The sequence below is a fragment of the Rhinichthys klamathensis genome, unplaced genomic scaffold (genome assembly GCF_029890125.1).
Source record: "Rhinichthys klamathensis goyatoka isolate OS25496 unplaced genomic scaffold, OSU_Roscu_1.1 h1tg000330l_1, whole genome shotgun sequence".
NCBI classification, from domain to species: Eukaryota; Metazoa; Chordata; class Actinopteri; order Cypriniformes; family Leuciscidae; genus Rhinichthys; species Rhinichthys klamathensis.
Window position 1 is genome coordinate 722,329 of NW_026606845.1, and position 21,349 is coordinate 743,677.

General features: G+C 38.4%; 3 protein-coding genes and 1 long non-coding RNA gene across 4 annotated transcripts; all 4 read right to left on the reverse strand.

Moving 5' to 3' along the window:
* Positions 1 to 1,855: 1,855 nt before the first annotated feature.
* On the reverse strand, positions 1,856 to 2,445 carry LOC130105887 (uncharacterized). The gene is made up of 3 exons (XR_008809674.1): positions 2,396 to 2,445; positions 2,073 to 2,150; positions 1,856 to 1,994 (listed from the first exon to the last, which is right to left on the reverse strand). It is a non-coding gene; the product is annotated as an uncharacterized LOC130105887 (long non-coding RNA).
* A 611-nt stretch (positions 2,446 to 3,056) lies between these two features.
* LOC130105922 (B-cell receptor CD22-like) lies at positions 3,057 to 4,266 on the reverse strand. The gene is made up of 3 exons (XM_056272109.1): positions 4,115 to 4,266; positions 3,620 to 3,940; positions 3,057 to 3,334 (listed from the first exon to the last, which is right to left on the reverse strand). Exons 1-3 carry the CDS (start codon positions 4,155 to 4,157, stop codon positions 3,057 to 3,059), a joined length of 642 nt encoding a protein of 213 aa, XP_056128084.1. The 5' UTR covers positions 4,158 to 4,266.
* A 2,919-nt stretch (positions 4,267 to 7,185) lies between these two features.
* Positions 7,186 to 9,044, reverse strand: LOC130105858 (CMRF35-like molecule 2). Its single transcript, XM_056272059.1, has 6 exons — positions 8,900 to 9,044; positions 8,450 to 8,770; positions 8,192 to 8,239; positions 7,990 to 8,085; positions 7,652 to 7,704; positions 7,186 to 7,524 (listed from the first exon to the last, which is right to left on the reverse strand). The coding sequence occupies exons 1-6, from the start codon at positions 8,940 to 8,942 to the stop codon at positions 7,237 to 7,239; spliced, it is 849 nt and encodes a 282-aa protein (XP_056128034.1). The 5' UTR covers positions 8,943 to 9,044; the 3' UTR covers positions 7,186 to 7,236.
* A 5,186-nt stretch (positions 9,045 to 14,230) lies between these two features.
* LOC130105856 (uncharacterized) lies at positions 14,231 to 17,817 on the reverse strand. Its single transcript, XM_056272057.1, has 7 exons — positions 17,723 to 17,817; positions 16,612 to 16,947; positions 15,978 to 16,013; positions 15,808 to 15,876; positions 15,243 to 15,359; positions 14,886 to 14,929; positions 14,231 to 14,779 (listed from the first exon to the last, which is right to left on the reverse strand). The coding sequence occupies exons 1-7, from the start codon at positions 17,760 to 17,762 to the stop codon at positions 14,543 to 14,545; spliced, it is 879 nt and encodes a 292-aa protein (XP_056128032.1). The 5' UTR covers positions 17,763 to 17,817; the 3' UTR covers positions 14,231 to 14,542.
* Between the last annotated feature and the right edge of the window lie 3,532 nt (positions 17,818 to 21,349).

The following is a 21,349-nucleotide window of genomic DNA, read 5'->3' on the forward strand; positions in this document are numbered from 1 at the left end:
AGAGGCTTCATCTTGCTTTACTTTTCTTTCTTTCTTTGTTTTTGTTTGTTTGGACGCGCCCTTCGAAGGATTGCGTCAGCGCTGCGCGACGAAAGCTGTCCCGATGTGAAGCTCTTTCGAATGCGGCCCCTTTCTTCTTTATTTTCTCTTTCTTCCACTTTCTTCTTCGCCGGTCAGCGAAGGATAGAACAAATGAACCTTCTCAGCTTGGCCTGTCCGAATTGCGCGCTGGTGTTGTGAAATATTCGGCGTCTGAGATTTTCTGTGTCGCTGGGCGGAGCTTATATGAACATGCACGAGTTTCATGTGTTGTGTGTTAAATTACCCCCAACTCTCTGCCGTCACCCCTTTTTGATAATGGACGTGGAATGCACTATCCAAACCTAAATGGTTGTAAGTAATTCAAGAATGCTTTGGAACTAAGTTTTTTTTTTTTTTTTTTTTTTTTTTAAGAAGCATTTCCAATCTGTGTAGACAACATGTATTGTGCTATTATAGGTTTGCCAAATTGCACGCGTATAAAAACATGTTATTGAACTTAAATATAGGCAGAGCCAGATTAGTACCCCCAGGGACCCTTGGCACTGAAGCTCATGGGCCCCCCTCCCCTACCTGACAACCACACCCTCTAAACCTCAACCAAATACAGAAATGCTTGAAAATACTCGCAATGCAACCAAATACAGATTTGGTCTCGGCAGGCTATTACCGTCGTAGTTTTATCAAAAATATGGTTAAACGTTGTGCCTGGGGCATTTGTAACACAGATACGCGTGTCCCAGAGAGGTTGGAGGGGGGTGTCCGTTTTTTTCCCTTCCAAAACCGAAGTCAAATCCTGACAAGTGTCGTCTAGCACATGCTGCTAATAAATAACATACAACGTTATACTCGCGTAGTCCGTTTGCTTTGTAATAACGATTATAGAAGTGAATAGAGACCAGCTTTGCATGAACAGTGTTGCTCCGTGATATGGTTAGTCCCACCCTCCGTCTCGATTAGTATATGCGGAGGTTAATTTTTTGACTGTGACCGGTAAGTTATGCTTTTGCCTCTATTTGGATGCCTTGTTGTTCCTTGCGTTTCACCTGTATGTCGTGAATATAGCCTTCGAACGTATATTGCAGCCCCTTTTGCCTACTTCTATCGGACACTTTATTTGCTGCTTTATAAAAGTTTGATAAAATTTCAGCAGGAAGAGCTGTCACAGCATAAGCCATGTTGATACCAGAGCCCAGATGAAGTTTGTTTGTCGGACGTAGCAACAGTAACTAAGGGGGGCGGGGCTTAGCCAAAGGCGAATTTGACACACACTCCCTGATTCAAAACAGAAGGTTGAATGGCTTGTGTACCTTTTTATAATTTAATGTGTTATTTAAAAAGGAATAAAGATAATACCCTTTAATAAACTGCTATACTCGGACATGATTTACTCACACCAGTGCTTTTAAGTCCTTTAATAAAGCAACAGGTCACAGTGGAAACTCATTTATTAATGAACATAAACCATTACTTTCTACAAAAGCTATGAGAAACATCACTTCCCTGCAAAAAAAAAAAACTCGAAAGGTGTGTTCACAGTTTCACACATAAAGTCGCTTATTTTCATTGGTGATGTGGGTGTGTTCAATGAAGCGACACAAGTTGAGTAAAGTTTAACTTTTGTTTCACCATAGCGTGGCGTCTTAGCATGTATTGTTATTGTTAAGGAAGACACATTTACTCAGATCTGCAAACATTTTTTTTTTTTTTAACATGAATATAGACAACACTACTATGGTACAAATAATCTTTCTCACAGATTTATTAAAAATATGATGACTGTTGGTGAGATTGCTCATATAGTATAGATTGAAAAGACTGAATGTAAGGACTGTAAGTATCTGTTGAGTAGTGATGAGAGTTTCTTCTTGAGAAGACTTGAAGTGTTACTGAAGAGACAGATTCTCATATTCAGAAGAGCCCGACTGGTGAACAGCAGGACTGGGATGGACAGACTGTGTGAAAGACTCATTGATTATTATCTGACTTTTGAAAGCACTCTTTTGCACGTGTAGTTTTGATATTTCTCTTACCGTGAGTGTGTCGTAGAGGTCATGTGATCTAGTCCTGAGGCCAAGAGCTGCATATGAGCCTGCACTGGGATCATCGTTCTACAGGGAAACGGAGAGAAGGAATTTACAGCACAAAAAAATGAGAGATTTTAAACGTTGTGAGTTCATGTCTCTAACAGAGTTTGTCAGTTTGTCACGAGATGTTTGAGCAGTCTGATCATTTCCCAAATTATGATATAATCTGACTTGATCACAAGTGAGACCAGCCATAAAAAACAACATCTCTAAATATTCAAAATAGCAAATTTTATTCCTTTAATGATATTATTCTTAGATTATCTCACCTCATTTATAGCAGATCTTCTGTTTATCCTTTTCTTCTGACTGTCAAAAACACAAACAAGTAATTTAATCGTTTCATATACAATTAATAATCAAAAATGATTATGAATTAGTTTGAAAATATATTTATGTACTCTTTATTGATAGATGTTTATTTACATAAAAAAATAAAATAATAATAATATGATGATGATGATGATGATGAAGAATAATCCTCCACATGCCGCTGTGATCACAATCACATTCCTACCAGCAACATGATGAACTGAAAGAGGAAGATCATCATGATTAACTCTCTAAACTGATGAATGATGTGAAGATACAGGAGTGTGTTAATAAAAGCTTCACCTGTGACAGTTACAGCGTCTGATCTCTGAGATCCATGTTGATTGTGAGCCTGACAGTAGAAGCGTCCACTCTGTAGTGCACTGAAACTCTGTCCAGATCCAACAGCTGAGGTTTCATTCTCCTTAAACCAGCTGAAGTTCAGAGCAGGAGGGTTTGAGTCACTGATGCAGTTCATAGTCACTGAATCTCCCTCCACTATTACACCAGATCCACGCATCAACACTGAGACGCTCCTGGGTGGGTCTAAAACAGACAAAATAAACTCTATATTAATTTTTCGCGATTGTTAATCCACTAATTTGTTTGTTACAACAGTTACTGAACCATCATTAACTCACACATGACATTTAAAGTCACAGCATCAGAGTATTTCTCTCCATGTTCATTGATGGACTTGCACTTGTATTCTCCACTGTCATCAGAGCTGATCTTTGAGATGTTGAAGATTCTTCCAGATCCTACAAACGTTCCTCCTTTAAACCAGCGGATTTCTGCAGGAGGGTTTGAGTCACTGATGCAGTTCAGAGTCACTGAATCTCCCTCCACTATTACACCAGATGGACTGATGGACACTGAGATGCTAAAAGGAGGGACTAAAACAGAGAAAATGGAGATTCACTATAGATATTAGAAAATTATTAATTTAGATGTGAACCCCCCCCCCCCCCCCCCCCCTCCCCTCAGAGGTCTTGTCTCATTACTTGACGTTTGAAAGGAAAAATCGTCCTGAATTTGGTTATTATATTTATATATTAGCACACTCATCCGAAAACTGCAAATAACCATGAATTAAGCAGTACATTGATCTTTATATAATAATATGAAGCTGCTTTCCCATGTACATGTTCTGCAATAAATATGTTGCATGAATCACTTACCCAGTTTAACCAGCAACAGAATCTCTGAATAGACATCAGTAATACTCCTCTTCACAGCACACCAGTATTGGCCTTCATCCTCTGTTCTCAGATCAGTGATGGTGACGGTAAAAACTCTGGCCGTCGTGTCGTCAGTCAGAGAGAATCTCTCGTCTTTAGCTGGAGATCCTGATTTAACCATGATGTTTCTATTTTTATAGATACACTCCCCTTTACAAAAATACTTTGAATTTGATTCATATCCAGATTCATATGAGCATCTGATGTCAACTCTCTCTCCTCTGTATCCAGTAATTGTCTGTGAAGCTCCACCAACAACAGCTGAAAACACAAATATCATTATATAGGGCTGTTATGTGTGAGAAAGAGACATAAGCAGGCCAGAATAATAACTTACAAATATCCTCCATATGAGTCTGATGATCATGTGATAAAGAGGAAAAACAAGAGAAGAAGTCAAACTCTGTGTAAAAGAGCTGAGAGTCTGAAACTCACCTGTACAGATGCTGGAAAAGAGCAGCAGGACGTCCAACATCATGACATTTGACAAGCGTTTCGCTGAAATAAAAGAACAAATTCTGTGTGACAAACGTTACTGTCGTTCTCTTCCGTACTGAGAGAACAATGTGTGTCAGCAACTGAAATATATATATCCTTCCCCTTCTGTATCTCTAACCACATCTACCTCTACAGGATCTTAAAAGAGCTCATATGTGATGTTTCATACAGTAGTTATAGGTCAGTCTCACTTTAGTGCATGTATTTTTAAATCCATATTTGAGGTGATTGTATACAATCCCCAAAGTCAAATCTTATAGCATTTATGGATAAGTTTGACTTAGTTGACATCTGGAGAGAAATGTATCAGATATGTAATACAGTACACCTGGAGTAACAAAGATCGTTCAAGGCAGTCCAGAATTGATTATTGGTTGATTTCTAAAACATGAAGTAGCAATAATATCTCTATTAATATTAGTAAGAGCCCACTAACTGACCGTAATGCCATTTACATTTTAGTTAATTTATCGCAAAATATCGCAACTAATGCCTGCAAACCGTCGCTCTGGAAATTAAATAGCTCACTCCTGAAATATGAAAAGGCCAAACAACAGATTATTGAACTAATCCAAATTTACTGGGAAAGGGCTAAATCACAAAAAGCTTATGGACGTAACTGGGAGCTTTTAACCCATTAACCGCTGCTTATAGATGTCATATTAACCCCATTAACCCCTGCTGGTAGATGTCATATTAACCCATTAACCCCTTAATGATTTAAGGGTCAAGAGCCCAACTTAAGCAAACACTGATCTCCATAATGGTGACTTAAAAAATACGTTTTTCTCCTTCAGTGATTCTGCTTGTTAACATCAGGTGTCTTCAATATTGGTAATTAAAAAAAAGAGTTCTTAATTCATATTTGACGTCAGTCTGTTATTCCGATATTTTTGTTTAAAAAAATGTGTAAATTTTACTCATTTTAAATGGTTAACTTTTAAGGAATTAATTTGGTTAATTATTACTCAATCCTAATTTGTTAAATTTAATTAATAATATTGCTTGTAATCTGTTGCCTCATTTTAATTGATTAGATTTAACAAATTCATTCGTTTTAATTTTTACAGTGTGGTTACTGTCACCCACTGACTGACTATACAGTGTGGTTACTGTCATCCAGAGATGGGGGACTCGAGTCACATGACTTGACTCGAGTCAGACTCGAGTCGCAAATTTAAGGACTTGAGACTTGCTTGACTAAATTAAGAAAATGACTCGACTTGACTTTGACTTGAGATCCAATGACTTGAGACTTGACTTGACTTGAACTGTATGACTCGAGAATGACTTGATATACATTTTAATATAAATCATCGCAACATCCATTGATAAACAAAATGAAAGCAACGGAACCATTGACGTCAGTCATCAGATTCTGCGCGATTGCGTGACGCTGCACAAGCCCAGAAATAGCCTACATCGCGGTGAGCGCGCTAAATACAAAAACATCTCCCTGCATCATTTCTTTTTGGATATAAACACTAGAAAATGACCATATTCATGCAAGAAGATTTGTTGTACGCATAATAACTGGCAAGGGATATCGACGACCATCACAACCTCGAACAGTCGAACTTCATTCACTACGTCTAAAAGTAAGCTATGGCTTGTTTAACCTGTTTGTTATACTTAATTTGACTATCTTTAAATCTAGAGAGAATAATATTGGTCAAAACAGCATGCCTCTTTATACACAATTATGTTTTCAAATGTAGCTTAATGTTGTCAATATTCAAATGATAATTATGGTATATGTTTTGTATAACATTTGCCACATATCTTTTTAAATCATGCTTTAAAGCCAAAAATGTTGTTCTTTCCAATGACGAAAAACAATATAGAAAACTGTTAGTTTTGTCGTTTATGTTTCTCTTAATGTTATCAAGGGGTTGGTGGCAAAAAATGCCAGCAGAATTAATATTCACCCAAAATTCAAAATGTGGTGGAAAAATGGCCCTATGAGTTATTTTCATAATTATAACATATATAAAAAAATATTTCCAGATTATTGGCGCGATTGCAAATGTGATGATTTTATAAAACAGTTCAGTAAACAAAGAGTGAATATTGTGATGTGACATTTTAGACATAATATTCCAAATATTTTCTGTTTTTGCTCTATTTCTCCAATGACAATAGTTCCAAACAAGCCACAGAAAGAGTTATGCGTATTTGTGATTCAGTGACCTAGTTGCTTAGTTCCTGAACGAATCTGTCATTTTGAACAAATCAGTTGACTGCTTCTATGACTCGTACATTAAGACGGTGATTTGGCGCCACCTATTGGCGGTTTTAACTTCATAATAGGCTAAATGCCAACGGCTGTTATATAACTTATATAAAGGGGATGCCAGTTTGAAGAATGCCATTTGGTGGCATAGGAACCATTATACTTGAATTGTGAATTGTTTAATACCTTTTAATGGTCTTCTGCAATGTTTGAGGCATATTTTTTTTTTTCATGCTTTAATGTTGGCCTAATTTCAGTTACATTTACATTTTAGGCTATGTAGTTTAAAATTTTATTTTTTTATTATTTATTTTATTATTTTTATTGTAGTAACCACTCAGCTGTATGTGGAAATGCATATTTAAAAAAAATAAATATGTTGCAAATAAAACCATAGTCCACAACTTATGTAGTTTTAACTTATTTTAATATATAAATTCAGTGAAATCATCAAACGTTTGTATGACTTGCCAGTGACTTGTGACCCAAGCTACGACTTGACTTGACTTGCTTGACATAAGGCAGTGACTTGACTTGACTTGCTTGCTTTTATAAAAAATTGACTTGGACTTGCTTGAGACTCGAAGGTTAAGACTTGAGACTTGCTTGTGACTTGCACATGTGTGACTTACTCCCACCTCTGCTGTCACCCACTGACTGACTATACGGTATTAATATTCAAATATTCAAATATTTACACCAGTCATACATTTATTAGACAAGATTACTTAAGACTACTGTCCCATTTTTCAAATTATACAAAACATTAAACAAAAGTGTGAAGCAAAATAAGGGGTTTGGTTGTTTGTTGATGAGGTGTCTGTGTTCAGTCAGTCTGTTTCTTAACAATAGTGTGATATATCGACTCTTCTTTAGCAGATTCAGCTGTAAGACACTGATAAACGTGACTCTGTCTACTGGCGTTCATTTCTGTGTAGATCTGATCTGGACTCAGACTGTTAGTCGCTGCATCAGCAACATTTATATAGAAGAGGTTGGTGTCGGCTGGTTCTGTGTTCGCAGGTCTGTGAATCTCGTTTGCTGCCGAACTATTATCCCTTTGAGCTGTGTTTGAGTTTGGCAGGACAGTCGGGCCCCCTTTATCATATTCATTCTGTACATTGGAGGAAGGAAATGATTGCTTGGTCATTATTGGGCAAGAACATGAACCTTGACTTATACTTGAGAAGAACTATAGTTAATAATGATGGAAATGTTCAAGGAAGATGATTCTAACTCACCTCTTCTACTTTTCTTAATGGCAGATGAAGCCTTGCAGTGAAGAAGGCCAGACCTGTGATAGATGCATGTTATATAAGTTTCAAAACTCCCAGTATCTGAATTCAGTCCTTCATGTTTGCTTGAATCATGACAATGTGTCAATGTCTCATTTCTTTTGTTTAGACAGCAAACCCAAGTTAGACAGGTTTTTTTTTACAAACCCAATTGTTTTAATCTGAATGATTATGTCTGTTTTCATGTAGATTTTCCATCATTAGGGACTATAAGTGTCCACACTGTCTGAATTCACTGGTGTAATGCAAGTTTTATTTATTAATATATCGTTCAAAAATATTACCACAAGTCAGCTTTTTCTTTCGTACGGCCAACACAAACAATACTGCACATATCAGGAGCAAAAACAAAACTCCTGCAATGATGATGCCAATTGAACCTGAGAATAGAAAAACATATAAAATCGCTAAGCATCTGGTTCACAGAATGAAATGAAAGATGATTACATGAGAGAAATATCAGATGAGTTGTTGAGAGGCGTTTACCTGTGTCAGGTGAAGAAGTTTGGGGTAAAGGGGTTTGAGCCAATGCATCTGATGAAAGATGTGTGCTTGTAATTAAAAAACGGGCTGATAGTTAAAACTTCAGTCGTCTTCTTATTTAAAGGGGTAACAATGAAGATGGACTAGAATTCAGTGATTCTACTAATACATGAGCACACTCAATTGAATTCAAAACAGATACAAACATTAATTTAGACTATTGCTATAGTTCAATTAGTAGAAGTGTCATTAATTACTTACCCAGTTTAACCAGCAACAAAATCTCTGAATAGACATCAGTAATAATACTCCTCCCCACAGCACACCAGTATTGGCCTTGATCCTCTGTTCTCAGATCAGTGATGGTGACGGTGAAAACTCTGGCCGTCGTGTCGTCAGTCAGAGAGAATCTCTCGTCTTTAGCTGGAGATCCTGATTTAACCATGATGTTTTTATTTAACAATAAACACTCCCCTTTACAAAAATACTTTGAATTTGATTCATATCCAGATTCATATGAGCATCTGATGTCAACTCTCTCTCCTATGTATCCAGACATTATGCTGTAAGCACCAACAACAGCTGAAAACACAAATATCATTACAAGGATTAGCATGTTTACTGTATTAAGAAAGACTGACTGCTGCAGGAATACAAGACCAGTGAAAATTAGAGACGTTTAAAAGTCACACATTCAAATTTTGAACTCACAGATATGAATGCAGGCCCAGAGAATAAGAATACGGTTCCACATGGTGAAGCTTTACGGCACTTTTTTGACTAAATAAAATCCTTAAACATTGACAAATGTCTCTTTCTTCCGTACTAGCACACGTATGGTGTAAGGCTTAACTTCTCCTTCCCCTTATTTCCACATTTATCACTACACCGGGTCCTATAATATCTTTGTCACATGCCTGTCCTGTCTTGTGCTGCACATGGGTGTTTTGTTATTTTGGGCCATGTGCTCTTGTCGTTGTCTGATCCCTCCCCCTCCTTACCTGATTATTGTTTGAGTTCTTCCACCTGTCCCCTCTTGATTAGTTCCCTTCTTAAGTCTCCTCTTGTTTGCAGTCTTTGTCGGATCGTTGTCAAATGTTTCCTGTTCCCTGTGATACTCAGCACTTTCAGGTTCAGTTATTGTTTTATTTTTACTTCTTGTGTTTTTCCCCCCTCGTGGGTTTTTGCTTTGTGTTTGTTTATTTTTTGTAATAAAGTTAATTTCTCCTGCACTTGAGTACTCACACCGTTTTGCCGTGCACATCCCGTGACAATCTTGGCATTAAAAGCTTACTGTGCATTTCAAAACAGATTTAGTTTATAACAATCTGTTGTGTTATTATGTTGTTATGTGGCCTCAGAGAGTATTAAGACCTGTCACTCGCACTTAAAAATGTCAGAATGACATTGATAAATATCAAACAAACTGGATATTTTCTCCTCGCTAACTTAATTACTTTTGCCCAATTTCATTTAATCAGTTTCATGTTTTAAAAAAAGCCACTTGATTTGACATTTTATTATATAATGCAATGACAATCAATCATTTAAAATTGTGCCTTTTATTTATAATTTTATTATTTTAATTGTATGATCAAGGAACAAATGAGTCACTGGACTGACCTGCATTGATTTAGTTCTCAGGAGAGACTCTTCATTGATGAAGGTGTGCAACAACGTTCAAGTAAACACTTGTTTACTTAACACAGTACATGGAGTCTGTAAATAGTATATAGTGTTTACAACAATAGAAGAGACTTGTCAGATCGACCAAATTTACAGTTTGGATCAGTGATGTGTGATTGGTGTCGAGGTTGAACAGATGAATAAAGTGTTTCATTCAGTTGGGGTTTCTGCTCAACTCCACAGACTGTCTGATAGCGCAGTGACTTTCAGTGTGGTATAATTCAGAGAGTAGGGTTGATGAGGACAGAAATGAGCACACAAATGAAACATTTCCTTCTTTCCAATCTTATTTTCAAGCAGTGCTATATTATCCATTCACCAGACAGTGCTGATCCATACATGGTTTCTGCTGAGGTGTCTGCAGTCGACTGCCTCGTCACCGAGGTTCCCTTCTTCTCTAAAATATATGAATTAATTTTATGAGCCACTGTGGAGTTGTTTGACTATAGGTCTAAATGGTATCCTTGGTTATGGTAAATCTTTTTCTGCGAAACATTTCTCCAGACTGTGCCTCACTGACAAGGTGTTAGCACAGTAAGAATTTAGTGAGGATGATCTGCGGGTGATATTGCGTAACAGAAACCTAAATGATGAACATTATAAGTATCTTGCTGACAACCCTAATGAAAACTCCTGTTATGGTATTAAAAGAAATTCTGTACTCAATACCTTGACTTACTTTAATGTATCAGAGAACTTTGTGCTGGATATTATGCATATTAATATTAATGCAGGGAGTTGCACAGTATGAAGTGAAACTGCTTTTTGAATACATGAGTTGCAATCTAATTTCAGGCCGTTCCATTCCTCAAGGATTGTATGCCTTCAACTATGGCTATTTGGACAAAAATAACCGCCCAACCAGGGTCAACCTTCAACAAGCAGGAAACAGCATAGGACTCAACGCAAGTCAGACATTGTGTCTAATTAGGAACATTCCTCTCATATTTGGAGATGTAGTCCCAGAGGAGGATACACAGCAAAATTCCCAGTGTTAAATTAACACTGAGGGGGCTTTTACACTGGGCTCGTTTGCTGCGGTCCGAGCCCGAGCACGTTTGTTCCCGGCACCCCCCGCAGCGTTGGTCTGGTTTCACACTCAACTTGATTCTATCGAACCCTGGTGCGTTTGCGTGCGTATTACGTCATCGCAAATGTGCACGCCGCATGATAGAAAACAGAACTCAGGTCAATATTTCGTTTTTTATTAATTCGCTGCTATTATGCGTAGTTGAGTGAACAATACAGGTTTTCTCTGCGTGTGTCACATTAGGTGGCCTTCTGCTGCTTGCAAACGGACTCTTTTGAGGAGACAGTGGACTTCCAAATTTGTTGCCCTGATTCCACGCGCAATGCACGAATACACTGCAGGCTCACTCTCGCTCGTATCCAAGGTAAATCATCAACACTATATCATCTCTTACAAGTGTTTTATTTAACTGAATACATCACAATAAGCTAAAACGCATGCGCAGGTTACTTTAGTCCATGTTGATTTCACATTCACGCGAACCGCTGCACGGTTCGGGAACAACCGAACTCAGACCACCTCCTCCAGGTAGTCTCGGGTTCGGTACCCCAGTGCGCACCCGGGTCCGCATGACAGCGTTGATATTAGTGATTTTTCATGCGAACCGTGCCATTCCGAACTAAAATGCCAGTGAAAGCCCCCTAAGAATTATATAAAGTCTGAGCAGAGTGTTAAATGAACACTGAAGCTGTGTTTAAGTTAATGAGATAGTTAAGTGAAGAATTGAGTGATAATTGAGCAATTTAAGTCACCATTATGGCGATCAGTGTTTGTTTTAGTTGGGCTCTTGACCCTTAAATCATTAACTTTAGATTATGTGTGTCTGCTGTACCTGAGTTATAACAGACAGATGAACAAATAGAAAAGGTGATCTGATGCTGTTGGTTGTGTTTTAACATATTCATTATATGACCTGAATCACTGAACTCATTGAGAGCATAATTTCTGAGTTAAGTTTAACTTATGGATTATAGCAGCACTTTTATTGTAGAGCATAGCGTTTGGATCCTTTTCAATGAAATCCAAATGATCAAATCAATTACAAAAAAAAAAAAAAACGTAAAGAAATATTTTATGTAGGCACACACAGACATCAAGAATTGGCGTGTGAATCTCAGCAATGGTGACAAAAAGATAACCTCTGAACATAAGCTCATTATTTATTCATGCAGCAATGCATGATGGGAGCCATGAATTAGTTTTGATTGGTGGCACCCAGAATGCAATACAACATGCTTTATAATTGTCACCATTGTTGAGATTCACAGGCTGATTCTTGATGTCTGTGTACCTAAAAAAAACTGTTTTTGTTTGTATAAGCGAAACTTTTAAGAAATTATTTGGATTACATTGTAATAGTTAAAATCATTATGTTGTACAAGGACAGTGCAGCTATAATTAATAAAGTAAACCTAACTCAGAAATTGGTCTCCACATGAGTTCAGTAATTCAGGTCAAATGATTGTGAAATAATGATTATGTTAAAACACAATAACACCACCATGTAACTCCTCTTACATATTGTTAACATTATATTTTCCCCTTGCATCTCTCAAGGAATGACAATATTTTTTAAGCATCTGACAGTGGAGCATCATCGATTGTTCAATGAGTTGTATCCTTCTAGTAATCTGATTCCAAAGCACCACCTTATGATTCACTACCCTAAATGCACCAGGCAAATTGGCCCATTAATTCATGTATGGACTATGAGGTATGAAGCAAAACATAGGTTTTTTAAGAAAATTTTCAAAAACCTGATCAAATCACTTGCAAAAAAAAACACATCAGTTCGCCATTGACTATCACTGGGAGCACTGTACTATCAAAGGTATTGAGTCTGGCCCTGTTTCAAAAGAATTGTTGTCCGACCTTGAAAACGGTGATTTTATTTCTGAGCAGCTCCACATTGATCTCTCAAGTGAAGTAACGGTCCCACCGTGGGTTAAGTGTCTTCGTACGGAGTATCGTAGTGGTCTTGTTGTGTGTTTAGACTTGGTTAATGATGCACCTGTATTTGGAATTTTTTTTTAAATTTTAAGGACAGAATTTTTTTTGGCATCATGTATGGAATCAGAGTTTGTTGAACATCTTCATGCTTTCAGTGTTGTTGCACAAGAGAACAGCCTTGTACTCAAAAAGCCTGACGAATTGTTTTACCACAAGCCGTTTGATTTACAAATGTCCTATGGCAATGACAGTCTATTTTACGTCGTTTTGGACTGAATTCATGTCATTTTAAAGCACTGGTGTTCTGTGCTGGAATAAAGTTTTGAAAGAGTAATATTGATGTGTTTATTTCAAAGTGAATTTATTATTTTCAGATTAAATAATTGTCAGTTTATTTTACAGTTGATGTTTACAGTTTACAGGTGATGTAGAACCCTAATAAGAAAAAACAGGTAACTCCTTTAGTGTTGTTTTTATTTGTAAAAAGGTGTTCTATCAATTATGGTGTAATATTTGACTCCAATAAGGTTGAGAAGATTGTGATTTCCATTTTTTTTAAGTGTTAGGTCAACACCAGAACAGTGTAGAATTTTAACTCTGCCAGTGTTTGCTACAAATATGCACCCAGCTCTGTAACAGTGTTGTTGTTCTCTGCACTGGTGTTAATATTTTACTCTCTTAGTGTTCATATCGTAACACTGTGTCGGTGTTGCGAGAGGCAACACTTTTGAAAGTGTTGAACTAACACTTTTGTGGGTGGTTCCCATATATACACTTTTAAAGTGTTGAAATTAACTCTATTGGTGTAGATTTCCGGATTTCAAATTTTCTGTGTAAAAAATACACAAGCGTCGCGTTTCCACTATCCACCAGAATGCCATATGACACAAACAGTAAACACAGAAACTTATTAGAAAAGTTCAGCTGATATGAATCCAACAGCTTATAAAACTATTATTACATAACTTATAAATATATTACATATACATATATATATATATATATATATATATATATATATATATATATACAAATGCTGAAAAGACACTAACTTTACACTTTTATAGAAGTTTAAACCTGGGTGAAGTAGGCCTACAGTTTGCCTTCCTCCTTCGTGGTACGATAAAGTATTTACTTCTCTCAATCTGTCTCACCATCCTCGAGACATATGCTGTGATGCAATTGTGACGTATCGAGATTTTTAGTCACACACATTTCTATACAGACACTGAGACTTTTTCTATGGCGATTAGTATCTTCCCCTGGCTAGAAACAGTGGACATTAGATTTACAGTACATGTAATGCGTGAGAGCTCATGAGTCAAAATAATAATTTACAGTCTTACACTATTAGACATTAAAGTTTATTTATTCAATTATTTTTCTTTATATACACACTACCATTCACAAGTTTGGGGTAACATTTCTTACTGAAATTAATACTTTCACAGATTAAACTGATCAAAAGTGATAGTAAAAAAATACCTTTACATTGTTAGAAAAATAAAATCAGCTTTGATCACAGGAATTAATTACGGTTTACAATAGATTCACGTAGAAATATTGCTGTTTTGATTTAATTTTTCATCAAATAAACACAGCCTTTGTGAGAATAAGAGACTTATTGACCCCAACATATAAGAACATATTAAAATTATTAAGGGGAAAAAAGGACAGGCTGCATGTTGTCAGCCAGTAATCTGATCGATACTGTAATAAATCGACTCTTGAGCAAAACCAGGGTTCATTTCTGTGTAGATCTGATCCAGACTCTCTGCTGGAGCAGAATCAATGTAGTTGGCGTCTTTGCTGTGGGTCTGTTGTGTGTTTGTAAGTCTGTGAATATCCTCGACAAAAGAACCTTTCTCCCTTTGAGCCATGGATGAGTTTGAAAGTACGACTGGGCTCATTTTCAGATAATCATCCTGTAAAGAGGACGCTTCATATCAGCAATGAAATCAGTGCACTTTATCAGCATCGGTATGCATGCGGTAATACTCGTGAATGTGATATGATAGATTACTGACTTACAACAATGTGATCTGATGTTGTCCTGGTGTGATAAGACACAGAAACTGGAGAAAAAAAATACATGTATTAATTGCATGATAAATGTTAGTCCCCTTGTGGTGAAAATCAAGCTTTTAATGTTGTTTATATGTCTAGGTGGTGTTTTTAATGCTTTAAACGATGTGTAAATTCATAAGTCGACACCATTGCTGAGTATTTGCTTAAAACTGCAGTGAACCAAATACAGTCTCAAAAACACAGTCATTTTGGTGAACAAAGATGAGTTTTAGGGATAAAAATATTGACTACATGGGGATTTTAAAGAGTGAGTGAGTGAAGATGGTGTACATAAGAGGAAGTCTTCTCAAGCCGACTCACCTGACAGCTTGCAGGTGGCGGCCCATTTAAAAACCTTAAACAGAGCGAATGGACACACAACTAGAAGTGTGCCGACACACACCAGACTCAACGCGGTCACAAACCAGAGGTAAGGTTCTGTAGAAAGAGGAAACGATCTGACACACCTGATAAAAACACCATTCATTTGTGTGAAAGAAAGAAACAGAGAGAGGAAGAGAGAGAGAGAGAGAGAGAGAGAGAGAGAGAGAGAGAGAGAGAGAGAGAGAGAGAGAGAGAGAGAGAGAGAGGGAAACCCTCACAGATTTCTTCAGGACTGGTGATGATATTAGATCTGTTAATGAACACCAAGACACAAGCTGTGTGTTTGAGAGAAGTTGTTTGTGTAATTAAAAGATAAGGATCAGATAGAATGATAAGAATGAACAATAGAACAAACTATACAGATCAGAACACGTGAAATATGGATAGATATAGATAGATAGAACCAACCAGACGGTATGAAAGATAAACAAAACGAATGAGTGAAAGAGTGAACTGTGCAAAGGACAGACAGAATAATATGATACACAGATAGACAGATCACCCTGTTCTCCTGTCTCGGCCCAGTTCTGTGCTGTGATGTTTGCAGGACTGTTTGTGCTGCTGACAACCACTAAAACACAATCATTTGAAGGAAGTTCATTAAAATATTGTATGAATAGGTTTTTTTTGTGTGTAAACAATAAAAATTATTTTCCTGGTTTACTGTCGTACCTCTTGGTAATGATGTTGTGGGTCTCTGTGGTTCACCTGTGCAGAGAAGGAACGTGAACAGGAAAGATTCGCTCCTTCAGTATTCAGTCATCCAAGCTAACAGGGAATGTTCCCAGAACTTTACAGAACTTTCTGGCAAGGTATTCTCAAAGTTATGAACAAACATTCTTCCAGTAACATATAGAATGTCCGCTCAAAATGATATGGTTCTAAGTACTGTTTTTAATGTCAGCACACCGACCTAATCTTATTGAACAAGGTCTAACATTTAAAAATATTACTTGTTTTAGAATGTTCCTTGTTTTAGAATGTTCCTTGTTTTAGAATGTTCCTTGTTTTAGAATGTTCCTTGTTTTAGAATGTTCCTTGTTTTAGAATGTTCCTTGTTTTAGAATGTTCCTTGTTTTAGAATGTTACTTGTTTTAGAATGTTCAGAGAACATTCAAAAGTAACGTTGCTATAATGTTTGCCAAATGTTATGTTCCATTTATGATCACATTACCAAGACATTTTTTAAAAAACATTCTTAAGTGAACACTCAGATATAACGTTCAGCAAAATGTTCTTAGAATATATTTTTGTTACCTGGGATGTGCGTGAAAAATAGAGATTATAGATGTTAAAGGACTCTCACCTTTTCTTCTGACAGTTAGTTGTATTTCAGTATCGGGATCAGGCAGCATTTTAACATCTACGCCGAAGGTGTACACGTCAGAATCCTCTGAGATCAGTCCGAAGATGGTGGCGGTAAGAAAGTGCGCGGATGTGTTGTCAAGAAGAGCGAATCGTCCTTGTCTGGTCCACCTGTTGGATTCAGTGGTCTGAACCAGTTTCTTAAAGAATAATCCATCTGATCTGCCGAAGTACTTGCTTTTTCCCTCGTAGTGCGATGGGTATCCGACGTGAAACGTAAAGTCTTCTCCCTCATATCCAATCTCAGTGACAGTGCAACTAATGTCCAGCAGACAGACTGGAAATTAAATGAAATGACTAGAAATTAAATTGTGATTTCTGTAATACACCGACAGAAATAAGCAGCAGTCCATATGCATATTCCCTGTAGTCCATCAAGTGAAACGACAATTGGCAAGTTTAAGATAGCCGCTGACATTAGACTAGCAATTAGCAACTCATAGCAGTGACGTGAAGAGTATTGTGCTTTCCGAGCAAAAGCTCGTACAATTTTCACAAGTTGTGTCACTACATTAACTGTTTTTTTGTTTTACAACTTCGTACAGATTTACAATAAAGAAAACTATGAAAATCACTTGATTTCAAGCTTGATGTTAAATGAAGCTTCTCTCATTTGAAGCCGTTTGATTCTTTTAAGTGAATTTGTTCAGATTAGACCGTTCAAAACTAGAGCTATTCAACCAAAATGACTGACTGATTCATTTCAGTCGGTGTGCCATTTTACATTTTTTTTAATGAAATATACACGTAATTTTTTTAAATATTATTTAATAGGATTTAAGAGTTAATAATATAGTAGTTAAATACGTTTTATTGTGGTGTTTTACTTGTGGTAGTGATCTATTCAGATGATGTAACCCTTAAGATCCTAATTTTATGAACAAGCAATTATATTAAACAGAGTATTTTATTAGTAGATACAATATATTTTGATTGAACTATAGATTACCAAACTAGAGTTTCAAAGTAGTTTTCCCAATACTAATGCAGACAGAATTTATTCAGAAATTAAGATACTGCTGTTTTATTGTAAAGCGGTCGCTAAAACTCACATGTACAGATGCAGAAACCAAAGACTCTTGCTGTCCACATGCTGAATGGTTTAAACTGTTTTTGATGGTGTGCAGCGTATAAAACTGCATCTGTCTTTCTGTCTGTCTCTCACTTCCTTGTTTTTTATTTGGGTCCAAAACATATAAGACTTTAGTTGTACAAAGGCAGCTCAACTGAGATTTCTCAATATAATCAACTTCCCTAACTTTTCACCAGTATGCAGCCTTCTCTTTTCTGTATAATTGCTTGCACAGGAACAAACATTTAAACACAATTAACAATTATGAAAGTCAATTTTACGCATAATGATGCTCCAATTTTTTTTAAAAGTAGTAAAAATCTTCAGCAAAATTGTAATTTCCACAACGTAATTGTCAGTCTGCACCACTCTGTCTTCATCTGCACTACACTTCCCAGAATCCTTCTTGTCACCTGCACATCCTTCACCATTACCCGCACCTGCCAGCTATCACTCACCGTCTTCAGCTGTTGTCCTCATCATTCCTCTGTGTATTTTAGTTCCTCTCATGTCAGTGTTCAAAGTCGTTTTTATTTGTGTTAATGTGTATGTGTTACTCCCGTGTGTACTATTAAATTCCTTGATTATCTACAAGTCCTTCGTCTACAACCGTTTTCTACAACCCAGAAATGTTACAGAATAACCGACCTTGAAAATAGAACAAAGATGGCTGAAGACAGGCTCCTCACGATCCAGCAGAATGGATGATCTTTTGGAGAAGTAAATTGAAGTGTTCCTGAATGTTTCCCATCTGGTGAGCTGGGGTAATTCTACGATTAATGCCTACTTCCAGATGAGACTGGATGATGATAACTTATTCTGATTCCTCACTCTTGGTGATTTGTTATAGGTCCATACCGGACTTGATTAACTATGTCCTTGATTTACATGGTTCAGGTTTCTTTGTTGATATAGCAGAAGACAATCAAAATCATCATTCAGTCCCTATCCGGAAGCATGTAGACGCCCCAGTTCACCCCGAGCCAGCACCCTCTATACCTCTCCAAGGGTTCCATGTCCTCCTGTTCACCCAAGATGACCACGGAGGAAAAGCCAGCGAGCCCTGCCACCAGATTGGCTCCTAGACTTCCTAGGATGATGGCCAGCATGACCGATCCACCGCTGATATCAGTGCGATCGGCCAGAACGACCGCTGCCACGGCCAATCCAGGGTCTCGTTCTGGTGAGACCACCCTTCAAGAGGATCTTCACGTCACGTCATGTCTGCCGAGCCTGAGCTCCACGTCAGCCCTGCCGAGCCTGAGCTCCACGTCAGCCCTGTCGAGCCTGAGCTCCATGTCAGCCCTGCCGAGCCTGAGCTTCCCGTCAGCCCTGCCGAGCATGAGCCTGCACTTCATGTCAGCCTTGCTGAGCCCGAGCCTGCACTTCACGTCAGTTCCGTCAAACCAGCGCATCACGTCATGCCCACCGAGCCAGAGACTATACACGTCATCCCCACCGAACCAGAGCCTTCGACGCTGGTCCCGTCCAGCCCAGAGCCTTCGCTGCTGGTCCCGTCCAGCCCAGAGCCTTCGCCGCTGGTCCCGTCCAGCCCAGAGCTTTCGCCACTGATCCCGTCCAACTCAAGGATGGTTCCCGAGCCTGTCCCAGAGCCTGTTCCAGACCCTGTCCCAGAGCCTGTCCCAGAGGCTATTCCTGAGTCTGTCACTCCCCCCAAGAATTTTTTTTTTGAGGGGGGGGGGGGGCTATATGTCCTCACTGTCGCCGCCCAAAGGCCCACGCCCAAAGGTCCTCTCTGCTAGGACCGCTTGCACTGCCTGCTCCGCCCTGGCCGCCTGCACTGCCTGCTTCGCCCTGGGCGCCCGACGCTCCATCGCCATCCATCAGGGCTAGTTGATTCGGCAGGTGAGTTGTTACACACTCATTAGCGGATTCCGACTTCCATGTCCACCGTCCTGCTGTCTATATCAACCAACACCTTTTCTGGGGTCTGATGAGCGTTGGTATCGTGCGCCTTAACCCGGCGTTATGTTTAAAACGGCAAGCGTTGGGGTACCCGTCAAACGTCGTCACAGATGCTGACAATAAATCGTACATTCGTGAGTATTTTGAAAAAGAGGCGATATGTCTTGACCCCGAGAAGATTGAGCACAACCCTGCTCAGAGGGCTATCAACAAGTTATTGTTGAATAGCCTCTGGGGGCGGTTCTCAAAGCGAGATGATCATTATAACCATTATGGTGAATGACCCTGAAGAATTCACCAAAATAGTTTTCGGCAAAACCGACACATTGTCACGTTTCAGACAAATACAATGTAGATTGATTACTCAATCAAGATTCGTTGAAGTATTACACGTTTGCACACAATGAATACACAAAAATCTTTTTTCATTAAACCCATACGGACTTAATCTCTGCACAAAGAGCGATACCATTTTATCATTTTTAATATAATCATGACTATACAGGTTCATCACATCGATGAGGGGGGAGTTATCGAAACTGTCGAAAAATCAAACTAGTCCATATTGAGTCGAATAAATAGCGAGCCAGTGTTCACCCGGTAGGTGGGAAGGGTGTGTATTAATGATACACATCGACGGTAAGTTCCTTAAAGATTTTTTAGGTAGTTGATCGCTCAGGAGAACTCAGAGAAAATGAGTGTTGCATGTGATTTTATCCATGATTGCCGTGATTTCAATAGTAATCGACCAGGACATTTCTAGGGTAAGACACTTCAACGATACTGTCAAACACAGCGTAAATTATCAGGTTAATAGTATGCAGCAGCGGTTGTCTGAACCGGGCTTCGAGTCTAATATTCCCGGACTTTATGAGGGATATGTGCTGACCACAGTCTTTATCAGGCTTGGTCAAAGGCGTAAAGCGTGTACCCGTTCAGGAAATCACTCCTGTCAATAGAGAGTGCCTGGTTTTTTAAGATGTCTTCCGGTCATCATTGCAAGCTGATAAAATTCACAAACAGCCAACCCTGCTTCAAAATTCGGTTGTAGAGGTTTGGTAGGGAATTGTTGTCCGTCAACGTAGACCGCTAGGAACTCCAAATCATAATGTTTGAACGCAATGGGTTTTTATCGTAGGCCCCTGTGAAAGCATCGTTATCGACCATGGTCAGGACGATAGATTTTGGTAGCGTTCCTAAAAACAGATTTTCTTAATTTGAAACGCGAATCATACCCCATCTAGACAAACCCGATCTATGGGGTATTTGGCGTTAGTCTAAAGGAATGCCTGAGCATGCCCCAGTCTCACGGGGAGTGAAACAGAGACTTTCTTGATATGCTGACACAAAATTTAATTTGTAGTATTATTTTTTTCTTGAAAGAAAATATCACTGTGAATAGGTGCCAATAGCTCCACCTCCTTACTCTCGCTTGTGTAGCGCGATCGCTTCGTCTACCCCGCGTTACGGCCAACTGGGTCGTTCACATCCATGTAACTGGCTATGTCTTTGTAAAACAGACCTGCTGAGAAAAGTGATTCCAACGCATCTTTACTGTAGTTCATCAGACTCTCAATGATTCACCTGTAAGGATAGGCGCTCACACTCTGGGATATAAGTCGATCGCAGAGGCTCACATCAACTTGTGAAAATATAGTGGCTCCGGGGAAGTGTATTAGAG